The sequence below is a fragment of the Homarus americanus genome, unplaced genomic scaffold, assembly GCF_018991925.1.
Source record: "Homarus americanus isolate GMGI-L3 unplaced genomic scaffold, GMGI_Hamer_2.0 scaffold45562, whole genome shotgun sequence".
Lineage (NCBI taxonomy): Eukaryota > Metazoa > Arthropoda > Malacostraca > Decapoda > Nephropidae > Homarus > Homarus americanus.
In genome coordinates, this window is record NW_024744839.1 from 8,267,163 (window position 1) to 8,287,077 (window position 19,915).

The 19,915-nt window shown below is 38.4% G+C and overlaps 1 protein-coding gene across 1 annotated transcript in view; it reads left to right on the plus strand.

Moving 5' to 3' along the window:
• Positions 1–19,915, plus strand: part of LOC121878112 (protein phosphatase 1K, mitochondrial-like) — a 142,630-nt gene that overhangs the window by 95,912 nt on the left and 26,803 nt on the right. Inside the window, exon 6 of the mRNA XM_042384104.1 lies at positions 14,485–14,619. Within this exon, the coding sequence (XP_042240038.1) occupies positions 14,485–14,619 (135 nt within the window). The remainder of the gene's footprint in view (positions 1–14,484; positions 14,620–19,915) is intronic.

Sequence of the window (19,915 nt, forward strand, 5' to 3'; positions counted from 1 at the left end):
AACATTGATTTTGTTGGTCTCTTGAATATTTTTGCATTTTTACATTAAAATTATTGGTCATTCTGAAATTTAGTTAAAATATTGATAATATTCAGTGCAGAAATTATTATGAAACACGAAGAAGGCATTAGAACCAATGCACTCTGTTAAGAATATGGCATGTCATCATCAACTGCCTCTACAATCAGCTGTTTGATATTTAAACAAAGCTGCCGGGAATACGACATACACACCTCAAAGTAAGTTAAAATACAGTATTCTATTGTTTTTATTTATTATTATACAGTATACTGTACAGTACAGTACTGTTTTAAGTTTATATTTAATGTTTTGTTAATTCTATTACTGGTATACAGTACTTTATATGTATATTTTTTGTGTGAGTTGGAACCACTTACCCAATATCCCATTGAAATAATAAATTCGGTTAACAAAATTTTCGGTTAACGAACGACTCTGTGGAACGAATTGTGTTCGTTAACCGAGGGACCACTGTAGTTAACCAAGTGATAGCAGGTCATAGACCCCAGACCTCTATGCAATATGAGAAAGCTTGGAAACTTTTTCAACAATTTATCAGGTTAACAACTCCAAACACATTGTCGTAAACTGTGGTGTTAGAATTTTTAGATTTTCTGTTCAGAGTTAAAGGCCTTCAAGGATCTACAATTGCATCTTATAAATCAGCATTGGTTGACCCTCTGGCGTGAGGTTTTAATATGACTTTGAACCCAAGAATTTATCAAATGCTCAGATCGTCCTTTTTCATTCAGAGACCCCCTCGGCCTAAGAGAATCCCACTTTGGTGTTGATAAAGTTACTAAATTTCTTAGGGGTCTAATTACAATATAAATCTGAACCAGAACAGATTGCTCCAGAAGGCAGCCTTCCTTCTAACAATAGCAATAGGTATGAGAATCAGTGAGCTGATTTAAATTTCCAATAATCCATCATTTTTGGTATTTTCTGAGGAAGATATCACGCTTTTTCCTACAGAGATCCTAAGAAAAAATGAAAGGGAGGATTTTCAAGCTCAACCTTTTAGGATAAAACGGCTAGTTAGTGAGTCAAGCAGACCCTGGCAAGAAAATTTTGGCTCATGACACCAGGAAATATGCAAGGTTTGTGGCCTTTCTGCAGCATATGAGCCTCAATCACATCAAAGAAGTGGGCTTTTGGAAATCTTCAAAAACCTTTCAAAACAGCTATCTTCTTCTATTTCTGAAAGATGCTTCTAATGTGGTAGAACTGGGGTCCTCTCCCCCACCTAGTCAATCTCCACAACCAGAACCTTCTTCTTCCTCATCAGAATAAAGTGAGTATCCTGTCAGTAGTAGGTAGTAGGCAGCTACCAAACTGGGAGGTACTACTGCCTGGGAAGCATAATGTGTTGTCCAATGGTAGACACTGCTGCTATATGTCATCACAAAAATTGTGACCAAGTCCCAGGTTGCTGATCTGACTTTCTGCCTCATTTACACACAATTGCAGTCTCACTTGTTTCTCTTACTTTGACAACACAACAGCATCCTCGCCTTGCAAGCGAGCAAACCCGAGTTTGATCCGCAGGCAGGGTGAAACTATGGGCAGTAATTGGAAACCTGGATGTTAATCGATTTGCGGATTGTATTCCAGGGTAATGGTTAGCCAGTGCAGTTGGCGAGCTGTCCAGTCTTCTCGGACTATTCCGTGACACTGGGTCATGCAGCTCGTTTACTTAAGGTGTGGTTGTTGTGTTGGCTTCCATACCAGAGAACTGGTGACACATATACTCGTAGACAGTAATATCATGTGCAGTATCTAAAATAGTCCCTGAGGCAATAATACAATCTCACATTTACAAACAACAATCTCATTGGTGTATGTTTTTTCTACTCGCTTAGTTTAATCTGACAAAACTTACAATACCTCCCGCCAAGATCAAAGCCTCTATGTCAGGAGAAAAAACACATACACAGTAAGTGATCATAGTATGAGCGTAACTGAGCTAAAGATCCTACATATCTAGCATAGTATCCAAGACAAACTTGCAAATCTCATTCTACAAACAATAACAGGTGTTACATTGCCTTGCCAGCCCATGTCAAAATAATGATTCGTCTAATCAGTAATATGGCTACAACATTGCATTAGGTAGTACAAAACATTGATCAAATGAACTCATAGAAAAAGTGACTAATCTTTCTTAAAAAAAAAAAAAAAAAACATTCTCTGTAAGTAAATGTTATCAGAAATCAGTGAATGAAATACTTCAAAATACACAAAATGCGCCTACTACACATGTTAGGGTGTTCTCTCTTTTTATTATACATAAACAACAGCAATACAGTAGTGTGGCCCAGCTTGGCTCACTTCCTCTATCCAGCTGGTATCAGGGAACTGGCGGCACAGCAGTGGTGGTGGGTTGGTCCTTCCGATGATCCACCTCTTCATCGTCGACTTTCTTCTGATGTCAGCACAGCACATCTTCTGTCTTCTCTTCAGATTGTACGTTTTTCATTCTTCAATACTGCGCCTTGTAGGTCGTGTCTCCACACCTTCTGACTTCCCACTTCCTCCTGTACAGCATCATTTTCCAACATATTCCAGATGGTTTTTTCTGTTCCATCTGCGTTTCCGCCCTTCCGGCCGGGATTAAAGCCGGTCCACTGTTTGGGGTGTCATCGCTCTGGATGGCTTGTTGGGCAGGGTCCACGGACCTGGGTTCGCCCTCCGTACGCGAGTGTCGGCAAGACCCTTGACCGTCCTGTCCCACACCCTTACAGTGGTGAATCCCTCCCTGGGTGGGCTCACCAGGGTTTGCTTGTGTGGTGTTACATTCCACACATCTTAACTTCCTAAAGTAGAAAAATATAAAATCTTAATCCTAGACCAAGGGAGGACTTGAAAGAAGTGAAGTGGTGTGTGGTGGGTTAGGTGAAGTGCTGCATTCATGCTTCTCCTCTGCTAGTATGTGCTGTGGTTGGAGTCACTGCTTGGTCCATCGTCACCTCTTGATTGCTGCTGTGTCGTAAGGCGCCATTATCCTGGCCGATCACTGCAGACAGCTTGGACATGCTACTTCAGGTCATGCCCAATTGAGCTGGTTATCTCCAATATTCAGTTGGCCATGGGGCAGTACTGTGTGTGACATTTGACAGAGAAAGACAATCCTAAAGGGATGATGGATTATTTGTATGTGCATCCATAAAAAAATATATTTACTTTATACAGTGGTCCCTCGGTTAACGAACGGTTCGATTACCGGTTACTAAATTTTGGTTAATGAATTAGCTCCCATAAGGATCTTCAATTCGGTTAGCGAACAAAACTTCAATTAACGAGATCCTTACGACAAACACGTTTTGTTGTGAGCATCAGCTGATCAGCTGATGGGCTAGTCTGCCAATTCAGTAATCTGTTCTATGCTTACATTTGCTTCCAGTTGAGTAAATATCAAGAAAGTAGTGCTCTTTAATATTTTTGCATTTTTTATATTAAAATTATTAGTCATTTTAAAATTTAGTTAACATATTGATAATATATGCGGTACAGGGAAATAGATTTTTGCGCGCCCATCAGCCGTTTGACTCACCCATCAGGCGTCAGTTTGGCTTTGTTTACAGTAGAGTAATATCGATTTTGTTGGTGTCTTGAATATTTTTGCATTTTTACATTAAAATTATTGGTCATTCTGAAATTTAGTTAACATATTGATAATATATAACGTAGTGCAGTGTTGATTTAAAGAAAATAATCTTGAATTACACCGAGTGAACTTAAAATTTTATTGGTGAAATGAAGCATCAAGCATGGGTCCACTGAAAGGTGATTTCTCCTCCATTCCCACTTCCTTCTCTTCTCCCTTCTCCTCCACCCCCCACTTCTAATTCCCATCATCATCATCATCAACCAGGAACCTTCTACATACACACCTCAAAGTAAGTGTACTTTACTGCATTTTTTTTTTACTTTGTATGTACTTTTCTGTGAGCTGGAACCAATTACCCAATATCCCATTGAAACAATGGATTCGGTTAACGAACGGCTCTGTGGAACGAATTGTGTTCTTTAACCAAGGGACCACTGTACATTACGTCAATGTTTGGCAACTATGGTTTCTGTCACGACAATATTCTCATTTGGCTGGGTCGGGGAGTGAAGCTTTGCTCGCTACACTGAATATTATTTATTACTATGCGTCAAAGAGTACATTATAAATCTTACTAGCCTAAAAATACACTGAGTGAAGCTCTGCAATTATTGCAATATTAAGTTACACTAACCATCAATTTCAAAGCATACTTAATGGACAAAACATACTGGGGATTAGTGAGGTCACACTGGGGGGCGGGGAGCGGGTGGAGTGGGGATTACAGTGATCCCTCGGTTAACGAGCGCCTCGGTTAACGAGATTTTGGTTAACGAGTTACCTTCCATAAGATTCTTAACTTCGGTTAACGAGCAATCCCTCGATTAACGAGTTTTTTATAAGCCGACCTCAACATGTTTTCGCTTGCATTTGGCTGTCCACCACCTGTAGTATTAGTCCGCCAATACAGTAATCGGTTTTAGGGCTTAAATTCCTTACTATTTTAGTAAATATCAGGAAGTTTATACTATTCAATAATTTTAAAAGTTTAATATTAATAGTTTTTAGTCATTTTAACAATTATTGAACATAATTGAAGGTAAAGAAACTAGTTTCTGACACGCCATCCAGCCTGTTAACACACAAACAGGCGTTAGTCTCTCTCTCTTTTTAGTGGAGGTAACATATTACTTGAGACTCTCTTATACTAAATGCTTTTTTTCTGTGTTTCCAAGCAAATTATTGGTCATTTTGAAATTTATTTTACATATTGACAATATATAATGCAGTGCAGTGTTCATTTAAAGAAAATAATCTTGAATTACACCAAGAGAACTAAAATTTTATGGGTGAAATGGCGCCATGGGGTGACTTCTCTTCCACCCCAATGCCTTCTCTTCTCCCTTCTCCTCCATCCCCATTCTAATTCCCATCATCATCCAGGAGCCTTCTACATACACACCTCAAAGTAAGTGTGCTTTTCTACATTCTTTGTTGAATTTAGGCAATTTTTTGTGAGCTGGAACCAATTTCCCAAAAACCCATTGAAACAATGGTTTCGGTTAACGAGTTTTTCGGTTAACGAGCAACATGCTGGAACGGATTGTGCTCGTTAACCGAGGGACCACTGTAGTGAGATCATGTTAGGTTATAACAGGATAGTGGGTACATTTTACACTGACCGACAATTAAAATGCACTCGTGATACTGAGAACGTTACAAATCGTGGGGGACACTGAGAAATTATATAAAGCACTGAATATATTCTGGGGAGTTATGCTAATAATAATTCGCACATACCACAATGAGAAACATTTACTTGAGCTGTAAAGGTGACACACTAGGACACTTTTCACACTACTACACAGGAATTCCTTACTACACACTGTTGAACAATACTCGAACTGAATTAAATGAAGAAGATGAGCCAGGTGTAATGGCTAAACGAGGGAGGGCGTGGGTTTACGTTAAGTACGCTGCTACCAGTGTAATGACTAAGCGGGGAAATTTATGAATACATATATAGATGTTACTAGCGTGGCCGGTTAGTTCTTTACTGTTGATATTATCTTAGGGGAAATCTTCTCAAATGCCACTTCTAAGTACAGCTATTTATTATTCATTCAATGACACAGACACATTACTAGAACATTATATTTACGTTACTAGACACTGACTCTAGGAAACAAACATGAAATGGATACACTTCCCACCGTAAGTAACTCATCCTATGGATAGCTCTGGCAATGACTCATGTGTGACCTGAGGGAGACCCAGTGGGTGCTGTTGGACTATGTCTCCTGTGGTAGACTCTGCTAGCTGGAGACGCGGTGCTGGAGAGGGAAGTCTCCCTCCCGACCTCGACTAGTGACGAGCGTGACTCCGTCTTCTGTCGATAGTGACGTGAAAGTGATCTGAATGCCCCGTGGAAGGAGAGCTAGCAGATGATCTCTCCTAATTAACATTAAACTGGGTGTGTCTTGGCTGGGTGTGGTTTCATTAACACGGTCATATCGCACGGTTAACTCGCGTACTTAGTGGCCTTGCCTTCCTGAATCAGGTCTTGCTGTCACTGTAGAGTGTGTCAACTTTGTGGGTTACCATGAGGGCATCTACTTACTGTTATATGTGTTGTTCTTCTCTGGGCTGTAAGCTGTGGTCTGATAAACAATCATTTCAGAGATACCAAACTTTTGATGCCAGTATGATGATAATCAAGATTGAAAAGTGGTTACAATAGAAAAGCTGAAAAGTAATTTGTGTTGAATACAAGTTATTTATTGAATGGTACCAGAAAATCGTTTTCTGAAAGTTAACCTTGTATTGAAAATTAAGACTTATTGAAAAACTAAGCTTTATGTTAACAAGTAAGCTTTGCTGAAAACTAAGTTGCTTTGTGTTGAATAGTAAGCCTTGCATTGAAAAGTCAGACACACCGAAAATAAATCTTGTACGTATTGAAATGCTTTATAAAATATATAAAAATTTTGGTCAAGTAATCTTTGTTTTGAAATGTAAGTCTTGTCTTGAAAAGTACTGGGTATGCTCTAGTTAGTACAGTAGGGTCGGGATATATTGCGAGATATGGCCCAACGATGTTCGCTATACTGTATACTAAATCGCGATATATAATTACAGGTAATCAATGGGGAAAATATGGTTAGGTTCTGGAGGCCCAATAAAGTGACTTGGGAACAACAGGCTATTTCAATATCAATATCAAGGAACACCAGGCTCGGCAGCTGATGCACCATTCTAGGAGCACCAGACTCGGCAGCAGACGCCACATTGCCACCCTCACTTGACAATCCCACACCTACATAAATGAACACCAAAATATTAGTTACAGTATTAAATCATTTCCATTAAGCTTTCCATTATCTCCACTTCACTTTTCACGTCACTAGCAACCCATTTAAACTCACCTTAGAAGTCGTCATCTGCAGCAGAGTCGGCTGCTTTCTCGTCACTCACTCAGAAAGACTGAGCAGGCGAGAGTGAGAGTGAATGAGCAGCCACAGTGGTGCCTCTGTTGACCAAATAATGCATTTTTTTGCCATGGCGGTACATTTAAAATATTTCCTGTCCAATTTCCCTCGCGAAATATAAAAAATTATCACTATACAGGTGCTCCCCGACTTACGACGGGGTTAGGGGCCCAAATCCAGGTCGTAAGTCCGACATAGAAAAAATAAATAAATAAATAAATAAATAAAAAAATAAAAAAAATTCTATTTTTTTTTTAATTAAAAATCTACAATGAAATACAGTACACTAAACGTAATAAATAATGAGGAATGGATACAGTACAGTAAAAGTAATAAATAATGAGGAATGGATACAGTATGACTGAGCACTTACCTTAAATGTAGTCAGCTGAATGCACACTGGGCCCCCATAATTTTCTATTTACAGGATACATGGAGACTATATTATTTGGAAGAAGTAGAAGAGGAGACAGGGCTGGGTGGGTCATCAATGTCACTTTCTTCAGACAGGCTTATGTGCTGTGGAAACTTGCTGGTTGAAGGTATTGGATCATCTTGAGGGAGTGAAGAGACAGTACTGGGGGACTGCACAGACTGCACAGTTTGCTTTTTCTTTCCATTATAAATTTCTCTGTAGCAAGCAAGTGCATCTTGGATCATTCTGTCAACTTTGGCATAACACTCATAATTTTGATCCATGCCATCAAACATTTGCATTGCTTTATTAATTGTAGCAAATGCCTCTGCCATATGTTTCACTGAAAACTTTTTGGGGGGTGCAGGTTCTTCTTCTACATTTTGTCTCTCTTCTTCCTCTGCAATTTTCTGTGCATCTAGTTCAATAAGATCCTCGTTACTGAGCTCTTCTGCTACACTTTCAACCAACTGTCCAACATCTTCATTATCAATTTCTAACTCCAGCTGTTTACCTAACTCCACTATCTTGTTACTAATATCCGAAATAACTTCATTTTCATTAAATCCTTTGAAACTGTTCACATATCTTTTCAGGATTTTCTTCCATATTCCATTCATGCAATGTTTTGTAACCTGATCCCATGCTGCACTAATGTTCTTTATACATGACAAAATGTTGTACTCCTTCCAAAACTGTCTGAGCGTTTCCTCACCTTCAGTAGCAGCAACAGCCTGAGCGAAGGTCGTGCGTAAATAATACACTTTAAAGGCAGCAATAGCACCTTGATCCATGGGTTGGATGATAGAGGTAGTGTTAGGTGGCATGTACACTACCTTAACATCAGGGTGCATGTCGTCCAGGTGTGGTGGGTGTCCCGGAGCATTATCCAAAATCTGTAAAATCTTGAATGGAATCTGTTGTTGCAGACAATACTCCTTGGCTCGTGGAATGAAACAAGTCATGAACCAATCCTCAATCAGTGCTCGGGTCATCCAGGCTCTCTTATTACTGTGATAAAACTCTGGCAGTGTGTGCTTGCTGACATGTTTAAAAGCCCTGGGGCTCTCTGAATGATAGATCATGAAGGGCTTTAGCTTGAAACCAGCAACATTCCCCCCCAACAGAAGTGTAATTCTGTCCTTGAATGCCTTGAATCCGGGCATTGTTTTTGCCTCTTTGTGGATGTATGTCCGCTCAGGCATGCTCTTCCACAATAATCCAGTCTCATCCACATTGAATATTTGCTCAGGCAAATAATTCCCTTCCACAATAACATCATCTAACTCCTCCTTAAAAGATTCGGCAGCACCAACATCAGCACTAGCTGCCTCTTCACTCACCTTAACATTATGTAGACTAGCATTTTTTAAATCTATCAAACCACCCATGACTTCCTGTAAAGGTTTGATCACATTCATCTCCTGCCTGCTCCTTCAGGCTTTGGAACAGGCTTCTTGCTTTAGCCTGTATGGTTAGAAGGCTTAAGGGTACACGCTTCTGTATCTGGTCTTCTATCCATATCACCAATAATTTTTCCATATTGTGAATAGGATCATGTCATCTCTTTGATATTATAGTTCCCTTTATAGGTGTTGTTCCTTTCACTACTTCACGAATACGTTCCTTGTCCTTCAGAATAGTGGATATAGTCGAGTGTGAGAAACCTAGGTCGCATGAGATTGTTGCTACTGTTTTTCCATTCTCATGCCGTGTTATTATCTTCATTTTCATCTCAAAAGTAATTGCCTGTCTCCTTTTCCTTGGAGCACCACCAGCACTCTCACTTTTACGCTTTCCAGTCATTATAAAGTCAATTAAATACGATAATAACGAAAGTTCACAGCGCGATCAGTATAAGATACGGTAGCCAAACACCAACTAGGCGCTCCACTGAGTGAGTGTACCCACGAGGCGACCCGAGACGCGCCACGCTCTCGCCCGGGACGGAAACGTTTCGGTATAGAAAATGCGCGCGTCATTTGAAAATATTTTTGGTCACGACGGTCGCAGTCGTATGTCCCGACGGACGTACGGCCAGAGCAGGTCGTAAGTAGCAATGGACGTAAGTCCATGTGGTCGTAAGTCGGGGACTACCTGTACTGTACAGTGATCCCTCGGTTAATGAACGCCTCGGTTAACGAAATTTCGGTTAACGAATTACCTTCCATAACAATATTCAATTCGGTTGACGAAAATAATTTGGTTAATGAAAAAAAATTTGGTTGACGAAATCCTTATGAAATTGTGTCAACATGTTTTCGCCTGCTTTCGCCTGCTCACCAACTGTAGTACTAGTCCGCCAATACAGTAATCGGTTTTAGGGCTTAAATTCGTTACCATTTCAGTAAATATAAAGAAGGTTGTACTATTCAATAATTTTCCAAGTCTTATATTAAAATTTTTTGTCATTTTAACAATTATTTAACATAATTGAAGTACAGTACAGGGAACTAGTCTTTAGCGCGCCAAACAGCCACTTCACTCGCCCAGAATGGCGTCAGTTTGTGTGTCTGCTCAGTGGAGGAAGCATCTTGCTTGAGACTCTCTTGAACATAAACTATTTTTACGTTTTTACAGTACAATTATTGGTCATTCTGAAATTTATTTTACATATTGACAATATATAGTGCAGTGCAGTGTTGATTTGAAGAAAATAATCTTGAATTACACCAAGTGAACTTAAAATTTTATGGGTGAAATGACGGCATGAAGCATGGGGTGATTTCTCTTCCACTGCCTTCTCTTCTCCCTTCTCCTCCATCCCCACTTCTAATTCCCATCATCATCATCATCAACCAGGAGCCTTCTACATGTACACCTCAAAGTAAGTGTACGTTACTGCATTTATTTTTAGTTTGTATGTAATTTTCGGTGAGCTGGAACCAATTACCCAAAATCCCATTGAAACAATGGTTTCGGCTAACGAAATTTTCGGTTAACAAACGATCCTCTGGAACGAACACAATTCGTTCCACAGAATCGTTCGTTAACCGAATATATTATTTCAATGGGATATTGGGTAATTGGTTCCAACTCACAGAAAAGTACATACAAAGTATAAACAAAATGCAGTACAGTACTGTACACTTACTTTGAGGTGTGTATGTAGAATGTTACTGGTTGATGATGACGATGGGAATTAGAAGTGGGGGTGGAGGGAGAAGAGAAGCATTTTAATGCTTCTTGGAAGGCGAGTCACCTTCCATAATGTCAGGAACCTCTGGACTGACAGATTCTCTAACATGAAAATCCTCTCCTTTTTGGAGTGGAATACTGAGGGGAATCATCTTTATCACCCATGCTTGTTGCAGTAATTTCACCAATAAAATTTAAAGTTCACTAGCTGTAATTAAAGATTATTTTATTTAAATCAACACTGCACTGTGCTATATATTATCAATATGTTAACTAAATTTCAGAATGACCAATAATTTTAATGTAAAATTATTCAGGAGACCAACAAACTCGATGTTTCCTCCACTGTAAACAAAGTTAAACAGAGAAGCTTTGGCGAGTGAGTCAAGCGGCTGTTGGGCGCACAAAATCTAGTTCCCTGTACTGCATATATTATCAATATGTTAACTAAATTTAAGAATGACTCATAATTTAATATAAAAAATGCAAAAATATTAAAGAGCACAATCTTCTTGATATTTACTCCACTGGAAGCGAATGTAAACATAGAACTGATTACTGTATTGGCGGACTAGCCGATCACCTGATGCACACAGCAAACCGTATTTCTTGTAAGGCTTTCGTTAATCGAAGTTTTGTTCGTTAATCAAACTGAAAATCCTTATGGGAGCTAATTCGTTAACCAAAATTTTGTTAATTGGACCGTTCGTTAATCAAGGGACCACTGTATATAGGAAAATTTTGATAAAGTCACGTTATATCCTGACCCTACTGTAGTCTCTTGCTTTACACGATTTTGCCTTATATATGTTTTTATTTATGCATTTTTTACGTAATTCTACCTAATTTTTCCATATCCAGGTCCATTTTTGCAATAACATAGTTGACCTGCCAGAACCCTAATGTGTAGTAGTACATACAGTGTACTGTAAAAGGAAAGTCTTATCTTTCTTAGTCTAGCTAAACATCATTACCAACTCATGATATTACCTTCTGGGTTCAATATTGTTTTGGAAGTTTGTAATAAAGGTTCATGAGTGTTACTAAGATGATTAGGTTAGGAAAGTGTTTTTGCTTTTTTTGCCTGAATAATTTTGGGGCTGACTATGGTGGATAACAATATACAAAAGGTGAATAAATCTAGCTTCATTTAAAGTAGGATTTTTAGTGAATAGGTCAGAAGTTCCAATAGATGGATTCCCAGTAATATATAGGGATTAAGTCAGTGGGACTTCCATTGGAGGGTTACATATCTCTTTCTAGGGAAATCTGAGTTCTTCTTAGAAATTGTTAATGTCAGTAAGCATGCCTCAAGTCAATACAAGTGAGCCAACAATTTCCCTTCTATCTCCACATCACCTGTTTAATGGCAGCCATCGTAAACCCAATATCAGGAATCCCAGTATTCAGCCACCTAATGTCTAAGTTTATTATATGATCTTTGAGATATTAAGAACAAAAAATTCTCAGCTTAAAATTCCTTGGGCCTAATGACTGCTATCCCATTTAAATGAGGAAATTGGTCATAAAACAGTGTTGATGGTGATGATGATGATTAAATTAAACTTTTATCAAACATTTCAACCACAAATTCCCTTAGGATAACTGAATCCATCGGATTAAGGATTGTTATACTAAATGGCTTTTACATATTCCATCTGACCCCTTGAGTACAAAGGGTCTCTGTGCTTAATAAAATCATCAGGCATTAGCCAAATAAAATATTGAATGTGGTGTCCCGGAGTGAAGGGGTTAGAGGCCAAAGGATTCTGTTTCCAGTATCCCTTGAATTAGTCAACTCTTCAGGTCACACTCTATACACCCCTACCCCATTCTTCCTCAGGAGAAAGGGAAGTAGGTGGTCAAAATTATTCCATTATTGTCACGCGCACTAACTACTTGTTCTAAAGCATGATTGATCTATTTTCATATGGGACATGGCTCACCCCAGGAATAACATAGGCCCAGTCCTTTGTTTACAGGTGTTTCTCATACATCGTCCTCTAAGATTGTGTACTGTGGCACTATTTCTGTGTTTTTTGTATGTACTATACAGTAATACTAAATATTTCATTACTTTGATAAGTATAGTGGTGGTGCAAGGCCATAACAATTACATGACTATACAAGCTGTACTGATAAACTGAAAATAATAGAACAACTAACTCAGAATTGAGATTGCACCTAAGCCTCCCCATGTCATCTACCACTTTTGAGTCTTACTCCAAAGCCTCGGGGAGTGTAAGTAGATTAACTTAATTTATCTTCATACAGTAGTTTCCCCATTAGCTGGAATCCCCATTCTCTGGAACTTTCCAATAGCCAGAATTGAAATTGAGCTAGAAAAAATTCCAGGAAAACTTTTCTATTCTCGGTTTGGGAACAAGTTTCGGAGAATGAAAATCAGGTGCATTTTCCAGAAAAAATCCAAGAAAAACCCTCTAAACCTCTCCATTCCAGGACTTCCAAGAGATTGCATCATGTTCCAATGCTTCACCATGTGCCAGGCGTGTGGGTGGGCTTGATACTTGGGTAACTTACACACACTGTTCATATTCTGCTGCCATTATACAAGGTTGTTTCCCTCGCTTACTACTGTTTTTGCGTACAATTTGTGTTGTGCTGTACTGTACATTACTGTACCAGGACACAATCAGCCAAAAATACAGTGTAAAAGCATTGTTAAGATGTAAACAGTGATTACAGTTACATATAGTACTGTACTGTACTGTACATTCAGTAAGTGTGAAAGCATCACATGTACAAGAAAAAGGAAACATTGGAACACCTTAGCCTTCGTCTTTATTCAAGACATCTTCAGGTCAAGTCAGTAACACGAGACCCACTAATCCCCCAACTCCACAATGCAAATAAGAGAAGAGCTTATATACCTGATGACATTGTATCAGGTCAGGTCAGTAACATGAAACTCACTAATCCCCTACCCTACCTCCATCATAAGTGTTACGACGTAAAAATTTATTAGTGTAGATTTCTGTATACTGTACTGTACATTCAGCATAGTGGATAGTGTATGCCTACCCTAGACTCAAGGAGACTTTTTAACATCTTTTGAGGTGTACAGTGGTATATACAGGACAGTATTGTGGTGTACAATTCTTTTGTCTGCCCATGCTAAATGCTTACCAGTATACCCCAATAACTGATGCATATAAGGACCAGGGAAAAGTCATTGGTTAGTGAATCAATGGCTATCGAAGCAATTAATCCCATATGAACATAAATTCATGGGTTAGGGACCGGCCATCCTCCAAAAACTCCCATCCGCCCTTAATATACCTCTGTACTGTACTGCATACTGTCAAGCAAGAAATAAAAGCAGACACAGGAAGGAAGCATAATGACCCTTAAGTAAGCAATGTAAAAACATAAATTGAAACTGTTATTTACCTGTGTTGAGGATGGTAGAGACGGTCTAGGGTAGCAAGTTCAAGTCTCTACCACTCTTTGCTGGTCCGTCACCACTCTTATTACGCCGGGAAATTTTCTCGGAAATTCCAGAAATTACCCATTACGGTACATCATCTCTTGAAGCCAGAAAAATATCCCCCATCCCCGGAATTTTCCGGGTACTGGAAAATTTTTCTCTGAATTTCCGGAAAATGTGCCCCTCGGCAAATCGTTCCCAAAGCCGTAATTTTCTGGAAAATTCTGGCTTTGGAAACGATTTATGAGAAAATTTCAATTCCGGCTGTCGGAGAGTTCCGTATTTGAGGGATTCGGGCTACTGGAGATATTACTATTAAGGAATTTGTTTTTTACTGTCATTGTAAAATATCCTTTCTGTAAGTAAATTTCTTCTTGTTAGTGTACTCCAAATCTTATTGATTGATTTTTTTTTTTTTTTGCAGGTAAAGCATGGGAAAGATGCCTTTCTGCTATTAATTTCAGATGGAGTAAATTTTGTACTTCGATCAGAAGAGGCTTGTAATGTCATAAATCAAGCAGAGGATCCATATCGTGCTGCACAACTATTAACTGAACAGGTCTGTATGTAAATCTTCTTCGTTGTTGTATTTTTTTGTAGCTTCTGCTTCACATGGATGCAGGGCCATTGGTCATCAGGTAGTTGACAAGAACTTTTAGTCACTTCAGGAGATCTTGTATAGAAGTTATGTTATAGGATTGTTTTTTGTTTGTTTTTGGTTAATTTAACCCTTTGGTTCATAGAGGTTTCCCTAAACTGAATGAAATCAACTGGCAGTTAGAATAATATTTTAAAGTGCAACAATTGTTGATAAGGGATTAAAGTACATGGTGAGCAGATGAGTTGTAGTGTGGAGGATAGTATTGTATTGTGGACAAAGGAGTTATAGGTGAATTGGGTATTGTGTTCTAATAGTATACAAAATGGGTGTGTGCCAGTATGTATTTTACTCTTGAGTTCTCGAGGCTTTTGCTCGTTGCCAGCATTTCGTCTGCATTTTTTTTCCAACTTAGAAAAAGCATAAAACACAGCTTGGAGATTTGGCATCTTTAAGGAACTTCACAATTTTGGATTGCCAGGTTATTTACCATTAATATTAGGTTAGTTCTTGAGTGGTTACACTTTTAGGGTCCACATTGCCACAGAAATGTCAGCACCACATATTCAGGAGGACGGGGCTCCTCAGGGCAGTGTCTTTAGTGTGACCCCATTTGCCATTGCAATAAATGGGGTAGCAGCATCAGTTCCAGGTGGTGTATCAATCTAATATGTAGACGACTTGGCCATTTGGGATGCAGCTTCCTGCTTGTCAATGGCTGAATGTCGCTTGCAGCCTGCACTACACAAGGTTTCATGCTGTATCACAGTATGTTTTCAGAATTTCTCCCTTGAAGACCATTGCCATGCATTTCTGCTGCCTCTGAGGTGTTCACCCAGATCCTGATCTACAGTTCTATGGGCAGCATGTGTGATGTGTCACAGAAACCTGTTTCCTGGGCATTATCTTCGACACCTGGCTTGCATGACAGCCACATATTCGTTACCTCAAAGAGTTTTGCCAGCATGCTCTCAAATTATTGAGAGTCTTGGGGCTCATGTCATGGGGTGCTGACCGAGGAACTCTGCTGCGCCTTTACCACATGCAGTACTAGTTATACCCAAACTGGATTATGGGTGTGAGGTATACTCCTCAGCCACTGAGGCTAGACTCGATACACTGAACTCCATTCATCATGCTGGGATACACCTGGCAACCAGTGCCTTCAGGTCTTCACCAATTTCATGTCTACTGGTGGATGCTGATAAGCCAACCTTGATCTTCGACGTCAGTATCTCCAGGTCCAGTGTTGGTTTTGCTTCAGCCATCATCCACAATCTGTAACCATCACTTCTGTACTTGATGAGACAAGTGGCCATTTTTCTAAACACTCGGGGCAGCAAGCCCGAAGAGCACTCCCGAATGTCGGGTTACCAAACGGTAACCCGACAAATGAATTCGTCAAACTCGAGTATCAATCCCGAACATAAGGATTGTTCCCGAACGCTGCAACTCAAGAGGGTTGGTACACCTTATCCAAGATAAATGTAAATAAACAGGTCATCCTCATTGCTATTACAGAGAATTTCCCTTAGAAATTTGTCCATAGTATATTTAACTTTTGTTTATTGTTGTTCCGGTGATGTAAGATAGGACTGACACGATTTAAATCGAGTGATTGAAATCATTATTAATCAATTTTTGGCACCTTTTTCTAACCCAGAGTTTGAACATTTCTTCTAAAAAAATATTTTACGTAACCTAATCTACACTTACAAATAATGGTAGTACAGTGATCCCTCGGTTAACGAATTACCTTCCATAAGATTCTTAAGTTCGGTTAACGAGCATTCCCTCGAGTAACGAATTCCTTACAAGCGCCCCTCAACATGATTTTGCTTCCACACTAGCTGTCATATTAGTCTGCCAATACAGTAATCGGTTCTAGGGCTTAAATTCCTTACTATTTTAGTAAATATCAAGAAGTTTGTACTACAGTAGTACCCCAATTTACGCGGTCAATTGAACCCACAGGGTACCGTGGAAAGTGAAAACCGCATAAAGTGAACAACAGAACATATGGGATTAATTCCAATAGAGACTGGCCCGACCCCCAAACTCCACTTTTTCCGACACAATACCTATGTTGTAGTAAAAATAACATCTAAATTTTATGATGGTATGCTCACACAATTAATATTTAAGAGAAATTCAGTCGCCAGGTTAATGTCCATTCAAATAATGGACTCAAATCCCCTCTTCCCAGCTCACTAGCTCCTACCTCTCTGATTAATGATTGGGTGAAAACTCTAGATTTTAACGTTTAGTAATAAATAATACCTCAGACTAAAGTTAGGATAATATAATTGACATTTCTGGATTCCTTGCAGGTCAGGGAATATTTTGAATGTAAACTTCATATATTTTGCACAAAAGATAAAATATTTGCTTTGTGTAAACTAAATTATTACATTAGATCTAAAATTTGTATGTCTAATGCAAAATCCATGGTTTGTATTCAAAATGATCATCATATTGTAAGAATTCCAGCAATGTAAATTATATTCTGGTCGAGTAATTTGTATGAATTTTATGAGCTAAATAAAAGAATAAAAAAATAATTATACTTCACCGCGTATATGAGTAGATGCACCGCGGAAAGTGAATGTCTGGTTCTGGCAAGGTAACGCGTAAATGAGAAATCGCGGAAAGTGAAACCGTGTAAAGCGGGGTAATACTGTATTCAATAATTTTAAAAGTCTTATATTAAGAATTTTAGTCATTTTAACAATTATTTAACATAATTGAAGTACAGGGAAACTAGGTTTTAGCACGCCAAACAGCCAGTCAACACACCATACAGGCGTCAGTGTCTGTGTCTTTTCAGTGGAGGTAACATCTTGCTTCAGACTCTCTTCAACATTAATGCTTTTTTCTGTGTTTCCAGTCAAATTATTGGTCATTTTGAAATTTATTTTACATATTGACAATATATAATGCAGTGCAGTGTTGATTTAAAGAAAATAATCTTGAATTACACCAAGTGAACTAAAATTTTATGGGTGGAATGGCGCCATGGGGTAACTTCTTTTCCACCCCAATGCCTTCTCTTCTCCCTTCTCCTCCGCCCCCATTCTAATTCCCATCATCATCCATTAGCCTTCTACATACACACCTCAAAGTAAGTGTACTTTACTACCTTTTTTGCTGACTTTAGGCAATTTTGACTTTAGGCAATTTTCAGTGAGCTGGAACCAAAAACAATGGTTTCGGTTAACGAATTTTTCGGTTAACGATCAACCTTCTAGAATGAATTGTGCTCGTTAACCGAGGGACCACTGTACCAAAACACAACCGGAACAGCAACAACCCAAACAGTGAAATATAGCAGGAAATTTTTTTTCCAGGGTAATTATCAGCATGGGTCACAGACGACACTTACTGTAAACTATTACCTCAGCATCTACCTAGTAGATTTAGCTCATCTTATATCTTCCCTATATAATATATTGGCGAATTGGAAATTGCATTACATCTATCTATCACAAAGAAAAGTTCATTACTTACCACACTTGAAGCTACAAGAGGATGATTGTAGGGATTCAATGCTTGATAAAATTGGAGAAGGGCGATGGGGAGACAAAAAATATTCGGAGTTGAAGGTACGACGTCACGAGGGTACACGGCAGTCTCTTAAAAATATACACATTTCCATTGGAACCGGTTATTAGGACATTTAAATATTTGTTTTCTTTATTATCTCATCTTAATTTACATAAACAGTGGTCCCTCGGTTAACGAACACAATTCATTCCAGAAGGTTGTTCGTTAACCGAAACCATTGTTTCAATGGGATTTTGGGTAATTGGTTCCAGCTCACCGAAAATTACATACAAAGTAAAAATAAATGCAGTAAAGTACATTTACTTTGAGGTGTGTATGTAAAAAGCTCCTGGTCGATGATGATGATGGGAATTAGAAGTGGGTGTGGAGGAGAAGGGAGAAGAGAAATCACCCCATGCTTCATGCCGCCATTTCACCCATAAAATTTTAAGTTCACTCGGTGTAATTCAAGATTATTTTCTTTAAATCAACACAGCACTGCACTATATATTGTCAATATGTAAAATACATTTCAGAATGACCAATAATTGTACTGTAAAAATGTAAAAATAGTTTATGTTCAAGAGAGCCACAAGCAAGATGTTACCTCCACTGACCAGAGATACAAAGTGACGCCTTGCTGGGTGAGTCAAGTGGCTGATTGGCGCACCAAAAACTAGTTTCCTGTCCTGCAATTATGTTAAAAAAGTGTTAAAATTACTAAAAATTTTGATATAAAACTTGGAAATTATTGAATAGTACAACCTTCTTGATATTTACTCAAATGGGAACGAATTTAAGCCCTAGAACCGATTACTGTATTGGCAGACTAATATTCCAGCTGGTGAGCAAGCGAAAACATGTTGACATGATTTCGTAAAAAGTTCGTTAACCGAATTTTTGTTCGTTAACCGAATTGAAGATTCTTATGGAAGGTAATTCGTTAACCGAAATTTCGTTAACCGAGGCGTTCGTTGACCGAGGGATCACTGTATATTATTTTAAGAAAACTATGGCTACAGGAGGAAAATATACACAAACGTTTTTTCCTAAATACTCTCTGCCATAAAATACAGTACAGTAGGGTCGGGATATATAGCGACTTTATATAACGATTTTTATATATCGCGGCTACCAAAATTATTTATATTTTGCTATATACAGTATAGTGATAATTTTTTTTATTTTGCGAGGGAAATCGTACAGAAAATATTTCAAATTTATCACTACTACCAAAACTACCGAAATTTTCTAATACGTGGGGTATGCTATAACGAATCTAATTGGTACTAGAACCTTGTTCGTTTTAGCATTCTTTCGTTATAGGATTAATCCAATTCAGGCCCCCAAATACAACCACTTAACCACTTAACACTGAAAAATATAATATAAAATTGTAAAAATTGTAAAAAAGTGCATAAATATGCATCTAAACCCCTGAAATAGAGAATATCATTAATACTTGTAATAAGAAAACAATAAATTAGTAAAAAAAAAAAAAAATAAATAAATAAATTGTTGTAGGAGTTTCGTTTGTTATAGCATTCTCAATTTTAGGTAAAACCGTTCATTATAGGAATATTCGTAGTAGAATCCATTCGTTACAGCATACCCCACTGATACAGTAGACTCGAGGGTTACATTCATGGGACCTCGTGTAAAGTCGGAAACACTCCTAAATTGTCCTTAAATCACTGTAGGTATATATTTACAC